This window comes from Pongo abelii, chromosome 8 (genome assembly GCF_028885655.2).
Source record: "Pongo abelii isolate AG06213 chromosome 8, NHGRI_mPonAbe1-v2.0_pri, whole genome shotgun sequence".
Lineage (NCBI taxonomy): Eukaryota > Metazoa > Chordata > Mammalia > Primates > Hominidae > Pongo > Pongo abelii.
The window spans coordinates 133,078,486-133,092,781 of record NC_071993.2 but is presented as its reverse complement, the minus strand read 5'-3'; the positions used below and the strand labels follow the sequence as shown (position 1 = coordinate 133,092,781).

The 14,296-nt window shown below is 41.7% G+C and overlaps 1 protein-coding gene across 17 annotated transcripts in view; it reads right to left on the bottom strand.

Moving 5' to 3' along the window:
• FANK1 (fibronectin type III and ankyrin repeat domains 1) overlaps positions 1-14,296 on the bottom strand; it is a 128,385-nt gene that overhangs the window by 4,323 nt on the left and 109,766 nt on the right. For all 17 annotated transcript variants that reach the window (XM_054523034.2, XM_054523042.2, XM_054523035.2 and 14 more), the window contains 4 exons: positions 9,722-9,803; positions 8,595-8,669; positions 7,733-7,798; positions 225-390 (listed from right to left, as the gene is read on the bottom strand). In XM_054523034.2, coding sequence (XP_054379009.2) covers positions 225-390; positions 7,733-7,798; positions 8,595-8,669; positions 9,722-9,803 — 389 coding nt within the window. The remainder of the gene's footprint in view (positions 1-224; positions 391-7,732; positions 7,799-8,594; positions 8,670-9,721; positions 9,804-14,296) is intronic.

Sequence of the window (14,296 nt, the reverse complement as noted above, 5' to 3'; positions counted from 1 at the left end):
TTCAGACTTGTTTCTTTTCCCTACACAAGATAAACCCCCATGACAATCGGAAAGCTCATTCTCATGTCCATTCTAAGGTTTCAGGGGCTTTCTTGCTAAGTCAGAAAACTTTCTCCAGCATTTCTAAGGTTGACTAATCAAAGGCCCTGCTTCTGCCAGACCCCATGGAGCAGCATTTCAGATTCTTAACGATATGTGCGTGGTTAACAAGGCAGGTCCCGTACCTCACAGCCATCCTTTATCATCCACTCAATCACACTGCAGTGGCCTCCATCTGCAGCCCAGTGCAGAGCTGTACAGCCTCCCAGGTCTCTAGCCTGCCAAGAAGCGCCGTGTCTTCGGAGATATTTCACAACATCTAGGTGTCCCGCATAGCACGCCAGCATTAGACTGCAACATACAGAAGCAGCAGCATTTGACAATAAGCACAGTCACCAAATTCAGCTCCACCTTTTACCCTACATGGCTTAAACCAAGAAATCCTAACTTGAGTGGAAAAGCCATGGGAACTGTTCATACAAAACGTACACGTATCCATCAACTGATGTACAAAACGTGGTATATCCATACAATGGAATATTAGAAATGAAGTGCTACAAACATGAATGAACCTCGAAACACTGTGCTGAAAGATGCCAGACATGAAAGGCCACATATTGTCTGATTCCATTTATACGAAATGTCCAGAACAGGCACATCTACAAGACAGAACTAGCAGGTGAGTGGTTGCCTGTGGCTGAAGGGAAGGAGTAATGGGGTGTGATTGCTAAAGAGGGCAGGGCTTCTTTCAGGGGGGCAGGGGATGAATATTCTGGAAGTAGATAGTAGTGGTGGTTCCACAACTTTGTGAATACATTTTTAAATGTTGAATTGTATGTTTTAAAAGGTGAATTTTATGGTATCTGAATTATATCTCAATAAAAAATGAATAGTGACTGTAACTGAGGGTAAAATATTAGATTTTAAAACATCCAAAGTCCATGATATTCAAAAAAGAGAAAAAGGAAAAAAAAATACTCATTTGACACTATTAGAGATAACTATCAAACCAATTTCTTACTCTAAAAATTGGTATCTAAAAATTAAATACTTTCTTTTTTTTTTTTTTAGGATAAAATTTAGTCCATCCCCAGTTGGTGGGGGGAAGCTGTTTTTCACAGAAGACTGCCAACTAATAAATATAAAAGGAACCATAGAGTTAGAAAAACCCTTATTTGTAATTCCCAATTAAATAATTGATTCAGGCAATAAAATTATTGGCACTGAAATTATTGGGTAAAAGTTAATGGGGAGGCCAGGCACAGTGGTTCACCCCTGTAATCCTAGTGCTTTTGGAGGCCGAGGTGGGTGGATTGCCTGAGCTCAGGAGTTCGAGACCAGCCTGAGCAACATAGCGAAACCTCATCTCTACTAAAAATACAAAAATCAGCTGGGAGTGGTGGCAGGCGCCTATAATATTCCCAGCTACTCGGGAGGCTGAGGCAGGAGAATCGCTTGAACCCGGGAGGCGGAGGTTGCAGTGAGCCGAGATCATGCCACTGCACCCCAACCTGGGAGAGAGAGCAACTCTGTCTCAAAAAATAAAAAAAATAAAAAATAAAAGTTAATGGGGAATGGAATATTCACAGGGCAATGAATTATCCCAGAAATTATTTTCTAAGTGCAATGGGAAAACTGTATCTTTAGAGAAGAAAATTTGCTGTCATCATTCTAAAGAAAATAATGAAACCTAGAATCACTACCTGTGAGAAAACCTGCATCACAGGCCTCCCGATGGATGTAACATGAAGTCACAACACTAGCTCTGAAGCATTCCTGCTAAAGTGTTAACCTGAGTCTAATTAAGCCTTTAATTTTTTTTTAATTCTTTAAAAATTTCACCTTGTTGCCCACGCTGGTTTCAAACTCATGGTCTCAAGTGATCTTCCTGACTCGGCCTCCCAAAGTGCTGGGATTACAGGCAGGAGCCACAGCACCCAACCTAATAGAGCCCTTAAGCCTGTCTTTAACTTTATTGTTAATAAAGGGATAGATGAACAAGTGAAATGCCTGCCCCACAACCAGGAGACAAGCAAATCCAGAACATAGGACATTCTATAAGATAACTGGTCTGCTCTCCTCAAAGAGTCACTGCTATGAGAAAAAAAAATTTTAAAGAGAGGACTGGTCTAGAATAAGAGACTATAAAGAGAGCGAATGGCCAGATGAAATGTGGGAACGTCTCACCCCACACCACCTCCCAAACCCCACACCACCCCCAAAACCCCACACCACCTCCCAAATAGAGCTGTGGGAGACCTTTGGGGAACAGGTTGGGAGACCTGCAGGGGTGGTTGTGTATCAATGATATTAAGGAATTAGTTGAAGTGTCTTAGAAGTGATATGATACGATTACTATGCAGGTTAATGACTGTTTTTAGGAAACATTTTCTGACGTATTGAGGGGTGAAGGGTTATGCTACCTACTAATTTCAAAATAGTTCAGCAAGAATGAAAAAAAAAAAAAAAGGTGAGGCAAATATGGCCAAATGTCAACTGCCAAGCCTAGGTGGGGGGTATACAGGTGTTTGTTGTACTATTCTTTTTTTCTAAATGTGTAAATATTTCAAAATAGAGAGTTGGAAAATAAAACAGAAGATCTTCTCACTAGGGAAACGTGCAAAGCCTCTGAGTGATAACTGGAATATCCAGCTCCCAAGGCAAGGCACAGCCGAGCTGAGATGGGGCCAGACCTCTGCAGCCGCACGTCCTCACACAGTCCTTCATTTCTTGGAGACCCCCAGAAGACAGTCAGCGTGGTGCAGCACCTGCCTGCCGGGTTTAGGGTGTTCATACTGCTTTCCCAAGCACTCAAAGGTCTTTAGAATGACCTTTGCTAAGGGAAGAAAACTTCATTTTTTAAATTATATTCAAATAGAACTCTAATTATCTGCATGACTTTTTTTTTTTTTTTGGAGACAGAGTCTCACTCTATCGCCCAGGCTGGATTGCACTGGCACAATCTTGGCTCACTGCAACCTCCTCCTCCTGGGTTCTAGTGATTCTCCTGACTCAGCCCCTCGAGTAGCTGGGATTACAGGCGTGCAACACCATGCTCGGCTAATTTTTGTATTTTTAGTAGAGACAGGGTTTCACCAGCCTGGCCAGGCTGGTCTCAAACTCCTGACCTCGTGATCCGCCCGCCTCAGCCTCCCAAAGTGCTGGGATTACAGGTGTGAGCCACCACGCCCAGCCTATCTGCATGATTTTTAAATAATGCTTCTTTTCTGATTATAAAGTAAGGCATGGTACCTAGAAAAAAAATCCCATATCAGAGTCACCCACAGCCTCACCTCACAGAGAACAAACTCTTAAGATTCTGTTGAATTTGCTCTAGGTGGTGAGGAGGATTTGTTTAATAACCAGCCCCGGAGGCTCTGGATTGCTGAGCAATGAGCTCATTGAGACCAGGCGCTCTTCCTTCCCAGGGATAGGCACAGCCCTGAACTTACCACCTCCCACTGGCAGAAAGCCACCAAGGTCCTCCAAGTGCCAAGCAGCTGGAGTCAGCCACCACCCCAACTGCCATCTGAACTCAAACTGCCTGGCACCCACGGGGTCTGTTATCTGCTGCTTTATAAGAACGCCCCTCTCTGGTTCACAGGGTGGGAGAAAGGGAGAGTGGCCAGGAGATAGCACGCTCCTGAGCACGGCCCTACAGGGCATCCCACTGTGCCCCAGTACAAGCCCACCAGAAACGGAGGACCCGCTCCGCTTGCTTGCTGCTGAGTCGCCTGCTCAGAGTCACATTCCTAGCTCTACACAAAATCCCGTCTTTTCTCTCGTTTTGTATGATTTTCTCTTCTCCCTGCCTTTTAAAAGTATTATTTCAGTTTATTATTTCATAGACTTCCCTGTTTACTTAAGCACTGAAAACAGCATTCACATACTAAATATTCCATCATATGAATATATCATAACTTCAATTAGTCCATTATTGTCAGACATTTAAGTTGTTTCACATTTTCCGCAATTTTAAATAAGGCAACAACGAACACCCTTACTAATCGTATTTGCATTTCTGATTGTTTCCTAAAATGGGATCACTGTGTCCATGGATGTGGCTTAATTTGGATGCACATTTCCAAATTGCTTTCCAGAAAGATGATACCAATTCACATTTCTATCAACTATATTTGAAAGTACAGGTTATTTCACTGCATCTTTACCAACATGATTATTTTTTAATCACCAATTTGATAGGTAGAAAAATTGTTATTACTAGTAATGCTAAACATCTTTATATGAATTGCTTATATTGATTCTGCTATAAATTGTCTTCTTGTGTAAACTGCTTTTTTCTACTGTCTGTGGAGGCGTTTTTGGAGTATACGTATGGGCGTGTGTGTGTTCTATACATTAAAGATGCTGGTAATTTGTCTATAATACATTTGTAAATATTTCCCTGGAATGTCCTTAACATTGTAATTAAGTTTTTAAAAATATATAATACACTTAATCTTTTCCTTAATGATTCCTTTCAATGCATTTATTCCTTTCACATTACAAGATAAAATAATTATGCCCCTGTGTTTTCTGGTCATTTTTTATGGTTTTGTTTTTTACATTTAATTCTTAATTCATCTGGAATTTATTTTGGTACATGCTATAAGACCAGGACCTAACTTGACTTTTTTCTTCAAACATCCTATTTTTCCAATACCTTCCTCAATGGTTTATGTTACTTCTATCATCATATACCAGGTTCTTACGTAGATAGGGATCTATTTGAGGATTTCTATTCCATTCTACTTTTTTTCTGATTATTTGTTCCAATATCATACTACTTTAATTACTATAACGTTATGAGGCATTTTAATAACTGTCAAGGCAAGTCCTTCCACATTCTTTCTTGACAAAGTTTTAGTAGATATTATCTATTTGTTCTTCTAGATAAATTACAATCATTTTGACAGGTTCCCAAGAATAATTCCAGTTGAGGCTCCATTGAACCTCAATGCAGTATTTGAGAAGAACTAAAAATTGTATAATAGTCAATCTTGCCATTCTGGCATATGACATGTCTTTATTTCTTAAATTTTTATATCTCTCAGTAAGGTTTTTAGGGTTTTTTTTAATTCAGATTTCCTACCTTTCTTGTTTCCATTCTATTTTATTTCCCCATTATATTCATTAACCAGTAATTGCAGGGATTTAAGAAAGTCTTTTCTTCGCTTTGTAGCTGTCCACTTTACTGAGCCTCCTTATTAAGTCCAAGTTTTTCAAGCTGATTCTGTTGGGTTCTACAGGAACTAAATCATACCTCTTATCTCAGTTCACATCTTCTTAAGTGGATCAGCCTTCAAAATACTGTCTAATCATGAAATAACAAAATATATCTGTATTTACCATATGCCAGGAACTGTTTTATGCAGTTTTCATATTAACTCATTAAATGCCTACGAGCTATAAGTACTTCTGTTATTCGAATTTTATAGACATGAAACTGAGATACGGAGAGGTTAGGTAGCCTGCCCAAGGTCACACCACATCCTCAGAGGGATGCAGATTTCACATCAAGCTCTCCACCACTCTCCTGGGCTTCACTACTAATTTTGGAAAGGAATTTGCCACTACTAAGAATGACACTGGCTGACTGAGATGATTTAAAAAATAAAAGAAACCTTTGTATGCTGCAATCAAAGGAATCCTTCATTCAACAGACACTTCCTACCTCCCATGTGCCATATACTGTTCAAAGGCTGAGAGTATCCTTCACTTTAAAAAAATAAGATACTTCTATCAAGACCATCCTGGCTAACACGGTGAAACCCCATCTCTACTAAAAATACAAAGTTAGCCGGATGTGGTGGTGGGCACCTGTAGTTCCAGCTACTTGGGAGGCTGAGGCAGGAGAATGGTGTGAACCCAGGAGGCGGAGCTTGCAGTGGGCTAAGATCGCACCACTGCACTCCAACCTGGAGGACAGAGTGAGACTCCGTCTCAGGAAAAAAAAAAAAAAAAAAAAAAAAAAAAGATACTTTTTAACATACATGCCAAGTTACACCCAATTTTTGTTTTGCATCTACACAAATAAAGGTTTTCACCTTTAATCGACTGATGGGAAGTGTTATGTTAAAAAATTTCCTAATACCTTACTACCCTCCAGTATGGCCCTCATAGGTGGGATGGAAGAGATTTATAAATACCTACACACAAACAAACATACAAATAGCTCTTTTTTCTCTATCAAATTTTAGCAATGAGGTTGTCCTCTGGAGCTTTCCAGCTTCCTCTCTGCTCTGGAAAAGCCCAAGGTTATTATCAGTGCCTAGAAAATCTGAACAGGTTCACTGGTCAAATAGTCAAGCCACGGAGCCTACATTGGAGGTAATTTTTAAATGAATTTTCTAGTTTCTTGCATGGATATTGGTTATTTCAAATTTTCTGCTTCTTGGGTTGACTTGGTAGTTTAAATTTTCTCAGAAAAAATATCCATTTCAATGAAATTATCTACTATTATAGACAAACTTTTCATGTTTACATTTTCTCTATAACCATTGTTATTGTTCTCTTTCAAACTTCTAATTTTTTTCTCCTTAGATTTACAAGATTGGTGTATCTTATTAGATAGCTTTTTGTTTAAGAGGCAACTCTTACATTTCTCAATAACCTTTCTATTTTTTAATCAATGTCTACTTTTAATTCTTTCATTTTCCCTACTCTCTTTATGCTTTTTTTCTTTCCCTTTTCAGATTGCTATTATTCTTTTCAAACTTGGAGTTGATAGCTTAGTCTCAACCTATAAGTTATTTGGAAAAATACTTTTTAAATTTATAAGTGATATTTAAGATATTGTTATTTAAAATCTATTGCTGTATTGTGTTCAGAGAATGTAAATGTAGAAGATAGGCCTTCTGATTTGAGAAGTTAGTTGGGGTTTTCTTCACGGCCTCCCCGAGAAGGTCAGTGTTTGGCAGCTGTCCGTCGATGCCGTCTACAGTGCCCAAGCCCTGGTTCTGCGTGTGTTGTGACCACAGCCCCTGAAGCCAGGGCCTGGCATTTTGCTCAGTGTTTCACCCATGCGCCAAGCACAGCGCCTGGCAAGTAGTAATCCGTCAATAAACATGGGTTAGTTGGAATTTATTGATTAATGACTCGATGAGCAAGTGTTTTCAGGTCTTTCAGGAACACTCTCATCTGTCCTTTATGTGTGTCACGTTCTTCCCCTGATCTTTTCCTATAGTGTTCTCAGCCCTCCTAGGGGACATGTGCCTCTCTCACCTTAGGAAACTGCTCTGGGTATCTCTCTTGTGGTAATTTGTCTGCTTCTTTAGAAACAACGAAGATTTCTTAGCAACGAATGAGGCTGAAATGCAGCGGGGGCCTGAGAGAGGCACAGGGTGCCGGGGGCAGGCGCTTGCACCCACACCCAGCACGGATGACGAGAGCTGCTCTGTAGCTGCCATTTCCCATGCACTGCGTGTCCACTGGGCACAGGGACCATGCCAAAGAAGTCACCATACATTACAACAGATGCCCCCCTAAGCACCCTGGTGAGCAAAAGCACAAGACCATGTGAGCAAGCCAGCTTTTGTGATCACCATCCTTCCTCGGCAACCCACTCATCTCTCAGGACTGTCAAAAGAAACTCAAGACAATGTTTGGGTGAAATCACAACCCCTCTGGGCACAGGCCTAGCAACACAATTCTGAGAACATCAGCACAATTTCAGTCATATCCCACCTCCTACCTGTCCTTGCCACTTCCATTCTTCAGATTCACGTCTGTGCCATTAGAAACTAGGATTTTCACAAGCCTAAAGGAAACAAACAAGTGTAAGTGTAGCTAGATAAGTCACCTTGATCACTCAGAACCCACAATAGTCCAGTAAAAATGAGTAACACAGCATCCAAGATGTATCTTTGCAACAGTTTCTTCTGCACCTTCAGAAGCCAGCTGGTTTTAAAACCAGGCACCATTAAAACCAGAAAACCACCTCTTTATTCCAGAAATGTGGGCTTTTACCTTTGACACGAGTTATTCATTAAAATCAAATGAAAGCACATGAAACAAATTGGGCTACCAAAATAATTCACTGTCCTTTGAATGGCCATTTTTAATATATTCTTAAATGGTAGCATGTAATGAAGATGCATTTCTGTTTTTTTCAAATGGCATTTAATTAAAATATAAATGAAAATAAGGTATTCGTATTAATACTTATCTCCGTGTGGAACAGATAATGAGAGTGTATCTGTGAAAATTATATCTTAGCAACCTGGCAGAAAGTTTTCCAGAATATCCCTCTCTCTACATTTAAAAAAAAATTGAATTCCAATAACCAGTTTTCTAAGAACATAAAAAATATATTGCATGTAATTAAATGGCTACCTCTCTTCCTCAACATGAGATTTACATTCTCTCCTGCACACGTGTCACCTTATGATTACAGTAGCTGGATGTCTAAGCCATCAATGGTGCGGTTTGGGAGATAGAAAAGAAACGGTTCCGCCATGGCCCTTTTTCCTCCCGTCCTTATCCTGACCAGAGCCTTTGAATCAAATAAAAAGTTAAATCCCCAAGAGAGATTTAAAAAAAAAGAAGAGCCATACCTGGTGTATCCTTTCTGGGCAGCAACCATCAGAGCGGTAAAGCCAAACTTATTGGGAACATCAACCTTAACATGGCTTGGGAAAAGCAGAGAAAAGAGATAAGCACGCTCAGTACAGCTACTGCAGTCGAAGCCAGTGGTTCTCACGGGGCTTAGGTGGGTAAAATGCCTCATTTTACTGAAAATTCCAATTTCTTTGGGGCCATTAAATCTTTTCTTGTCTTAGACTGCTAAGAATCTTCTAAACTATATGCCTAATAGTCTATGAGATTCAAATGTATCATAAAAGAGAAAATTGATGTAATTTCACTTAAAATATGCATGCTTCGGCTCAAAGCCATGAGGCCATCAGATAAAGCACCCTCCAATGAACACAGCTCTTTAAGATAGCTGAGGACAGTGTCTTCACTGCTGACTCTCAGCTCCACCGAACATCAGTCTGTATGGGTGGAGACTCAGGCTTTATCCTTGCTTCCCATCTCACCTACTGGGTAGAGAGCAGTCCTTTCGGAGGTCTTCACGCACATACTCCAGCGTAGCAGCTTTGGCTTTTTGTGGGAACCTTCTCTTAAGAGCTCCAAATTACAGAGCCGAATTTACAAATGACTTGTCTTCTAGGGCACTCAAAACCATTGATTCAAAAAGAACCTAGGTAACATCTACTTTTCATGTAGGAGGCAGCTTCAAACATCTCATCTGCAGCAGCTATATTCACCATTTCCCCTCTAGTGTTAGATCAACCTTTTAAATTAGAAAGCAGTTGATTTGGCAAGTCCCTCGTTTCATCAGAAATTAGATGTGGGCATTTGGGGGTGAAATTTGCCTAAATGCTGTGGCTTATAAGCAAGAGACAGAAATTATTTCTGGGAAGAAAATGAGACACCCAGCCTTGTAATTTCCTTTTACAATTTCTATTACACAATCACAAAATATAACATTTACATGGGGCTTCACGAGCATCTTTATTAACTGTGGTTTATTAACTCACACCAGTCACCTGAGACCCATTTTGGAGGCAGTTTCAAAGGCATGAGAATTTTTAGGAAAACAAAATGAAACTACTGCATGTATTTCTGTGCACTTTATAGGCATGGGGGGAAAAAAAAACAACTGACAGAGTTCTCTCACCCTCCTTGAAGTATTCGGACCAGCAAATCTTCATCATTCACACTGACAGCCTGATGCAAGTGTTCACTACTTATGGGCTCTCCTGGAGAAATGAGATGGAGGGCAGTCATCCAGAACATCAGAAAAGGAGACTGCTTCCCGCCATCCTCCTCCCGTGGCCTCCAGGGGATCATCTTCAGGAAGGCGCTTGGCTATTCCTGGAAGTATAACTTACATTTCCTACTCACCTGCTTCTTTTACCAAAAAAGACCTTGTTTTCACATATTAAGAGAACATTTTGACTGACCTAAAGCTTGGGACATTTCCAAGTTATAAAGTATTGCTTTGTGAATGTTATTTTGATATTTGGAAATAATCCTTTCAGATTTCATAAGACTTAATAAATGTCTCCTACAAGCAAGGAAAACCTCAGCAATTGTCACAACATGCTAGTTTCATTTGCCAAAGAGATGTTAAACTACTTGGGGGGAAAAAAAAAAAAGACAAAGTGCTTTAACATTTGAAATTAAAATTTTCAGTTCTTCCCAGGAAGGTGACATACATATTGGCCTTGTCTTCTCTGAGCTTGTGGGGGCAGAAGGGCTTCGACCCACAGGAAGGTGAGGAGCACGGGGAGAGAGCTTGCCAACGAGCAAAGACCCAGGAGGAGTCCAGAAGCCTAAAAGAACAATGGGCCACAGCCGGGGAGGACAACAGCTCCACAGCGAAGCCAACAGGCAGGCGGGCAGCACAAGCAGAGGGAGAATAAAGGGCTATGTGGAAGCTGCCCATCTTTCTAGGCGTTTCTAGTTTCATTTGTTCTTTATTCTACACCTTCTGATTTTTAAAAAGTATCACGATTAAGCTTAAATGAAATAATACCAATGAAGCACTTGGAATAGCACCTGACACATCGTTAGTACCCAGCACACACCTGTTGTTGGGGGTGACAGTAGCAGCAGCTGCCATCATCAGTGGATACAGCCCCACCACTTCTTACGTACTCCAACTGTACACACGCCCAGCCCCTCACCTGCATGCGGCAAGACTTTGAGTTTATAATCCCTGGTCTAAATAACCTCAAAGGTCTCATTCATTCATTCAACAAACCTAAGTAATGTACATGCTAAGTCCTGTGCTAGGCTCTAGGGGGTTAGCATGAAAAAAGCTCACCATTACCTCCCATGCTCACTTACACTGTAGTGCCCGCTTTCAGCCTGTTATTCTAAACCCTGAAAGAAAATATCCACTCCTACCCCATCCTCCCCCACTGCACCCTACACTGCCTCCTGGGGCTCACCCACCCTCCCCCACTGCACCCTACACCGCCTCCTGGGGCTCACCCACCCTCCCTTCTTATAGTCCGGCCCAGAGAGATCAGCTAGCCTCCCTCTTCCTGCTCCTTATGGTAGAAAATCTCTCTGGGATGCCAGTTCCTGGGCATAGGAGACACTTTTTCTCCAGGTTTCCTCGGAGGGTTTCAGTGGTGCAAAGTGAATTGGGCAATGTACAAACTGGGAAAACAGTGAGACAGGAGAATAAAAGGATTTCTACCAGAATGATCTTTAGCCGATACCTTTTCCTTTCTTTCATAAAAATAAATTTATGCCAAGTTTAAATTATTTTGAAATAACAATTTTGTCTGCTAGAGCTTGCCAATCTCTTACAGATTTTTTTTTTAGCTACATTATACTTCATCATTCTACACATTTTTTGATCAAAAGTGTCAAATAAAAGTCACACGATAACCTGTCAAAGGCCAAGGCTCACAGCTGTCCCTGGCCTTCCAAGGGAGGTCATGCCATGCTCAGTGGTTTCACTAGAAGGGCTTAAGGAGGCAGGGTTTTATACCCCAGAGGACATTTGGCAATGTCTGGTGACATTTTTGGTTGCCACAACAAAGGGGATGGAGCACTGGCATCTAGAGGATAGAGGCCAAGGAAGCTGCTAAGAATCCATAAGTGCACAGGACACCACAAGGAACCATCCAGTCCCCAGATATCAGTAGTACCAAAGTTGAGAACCCTGGGCTAGATTAATAAGGACTTAAAATCATCATGTGTCTCATCTACACTTTAGGTGGATGAACTTAAACCCATAGACTGCTTCCCTTTCTGTTGCTAACCAGAAGAAAAGTGGTATGTTTATAAAAGTCTCTGTTATCCCATTAACAGGCCCCATTTTTTCCTAATCTGAAATTTCAGCTGCCACTAAAACATAAAAACAAGTCATTTGGATAAATCACCTATAACAACATATAAAGCTCATTCTATTTCTACTAAGTTGTACAATGTGTAGTATCCTAAATCAAATCCTATGAATTAAGCTGTATGTAGGTTTTTTACACAGTGCTTTTAAAATTCTCCTCCAAACCACAAGACTGAGAGTCAGCAAGGCTAAGTTGTCCAAGGTCACCCAGTTAGGAGAAGGCAGCATCAGAGCCAAGGCCAAGTCTTCCATGAGGCCCACTCCTTCCCTTTAGTATTTAGTAAACACTGCAGTATCGACCAGTTCACTATATGCTTCCATTCTTACCAAATTTTAAATACAGATGAACATCATAAGTAAATGTGATCCTCCCCCAAAGTGTTAAAAGAAAGGGGATGCCTAAAAATCTCCCAAAAGGTGCTAACTGCTTGAGATATTAAGGAAAGTTCTAAGGGCAACACCCCCAACCACCTCTCTACACTGACCCCCTTCTACTCCACAGCCTCCATCTTACCTGAACAGAAAGGCTCTCTCGGTGGGGACACTTCCTAGCGCATCCTAACCAGGAAGCTCTACAGCATACAAGTTCACTGCATGCTTATAAGCTTGAGGACCGTTTGTAGCAAAGACCAGGGCTTTTAGTATTAGGATATAATAAATGTAATGCCAGTTCCAGCTTCCATGGGAGGTAAAGAACACTTCACAGCTTACTCTGAGAACAAAGGGACACCTCACTGAAGAGCAGGGAATGACATAATTGTTCCTCAGTCCTTGCTTGCTGAGCAGTAACCACCGTTCCAGGGTGTGAGAGCTCTTTCTCAGTGTTCACTCCTTAACCATCCTCACGCTGCTACCCCAAGAGGGAAAGGTGGGACTGAGGATTACACTGAAACCTATGTGAAGCAACAGAGGTACGAAAATGTCTCCATTTACCTGAATTTGACAAAGAAACAGAAAAGAAATGAAAAGGCCCTTGTTTGCAGTGCACAGCAATTCTTTCTACTCCCACTATAGGCAGGAGTCCTGAGGAACAGAGAGGAAATTCCAGGGTGAACAGAATGTTCCATTCCTCCCACCCCTGAATCCTTCAAGACTTTGTGGGCCTGGCCCAAGGGAATGCCATCAATAAGTGCAACTGAATATTTTTAAAAGGCTGGCCATTGCTCTGCAGGTTTGTTTTTCTAGTGTTTTACCCCGAGTGTTGCAGTTACAATTATCAAACCGATTCTGCCCATGGTAAGGATGTTAGCCCATGCTCACCTGAGCCGGATGGACTCACCAGTCAGGGCCAGGTGAGCGGGGACACTGAGAAGTGCAGAGCAAGGCAGAATGGTCTTGAGGAAGCCATCGCTCATGTTCTCTAAGGGGTCATTTAACTGCAGATGTACCCGCAGATATTGTAATATGGTGATAACACCTTTCTTGGTGGAATTTTAAGTATTAAAAGCAGTAAATAAATCACGAGCTCATTGGAGAAGATATTTGCCAATTAACAAGTAGCAGCTGTTTTTCTTTCTTTATAAGGGCCCAACTGATTAAAATTGTATGCCTCATTTAAGCAAGAATCCCATGTACTTTACCTGGGGGAAAAAAAAGGCTGTTCATTCTTTATTCAAACAAAGTGCATGCCTCTGTGATTCATTAAAACACTCTCAAACTGAATGCAAATTATCACCACGCAGAAGCATTTTGTATCATGTGCACCTTTTTAGTTCTTTGTTTAGCATGATCTGCCTCCTTAGGAGAGAATCTGCTTTGGATATTATAAATATATAACAATAGCATAAGGGAGCTGCAGCCGGCCCGCAGAGCCAAGAGCCTGCCCCAGCTAGGAGGAGGAGGAGGACACCTGATCCTCACCACCCAGTACAGCACTCCCCTGAGGTTGAGAAGGCTTCCTGGCTGCAGGCAGTGATACTATCTATTATCTGGCAGTGAAATGGCCAGGATCACTCCCCCAACACACACACACACACACACACACACACACACCCACACCCACACCCCAGTCACCACCACACACTCATCCCTGCAGGGGGCCTCATCTAATTACTCATGGAAGCCACGGGGCTGAAAGGACAAACGCCCTGCACCAACTCTCCATGGCTGCCTCTGGAGCCAGGTCAATGGAGAGAAGGCACATCTGGCCCACAGGCACAGCCTGATGTAATTTGGCTGTGTCCTCACCCAAATCTCATCTTGAATTGTAGCTCCCATAATTCCCATGTGTCATGGGAGGGACCTGGTGGGAGATAATTGAATCATGGGGGTGGGGCTTTCCCATGCCGCTCTCATGATAGTGAATAAGTCTCATAAGATCCGATGGTTTTATAAAGGGAAATTCCCCTGCACATGCTCTCTCTTGCCTGCCGCCATGGAAGACATGCC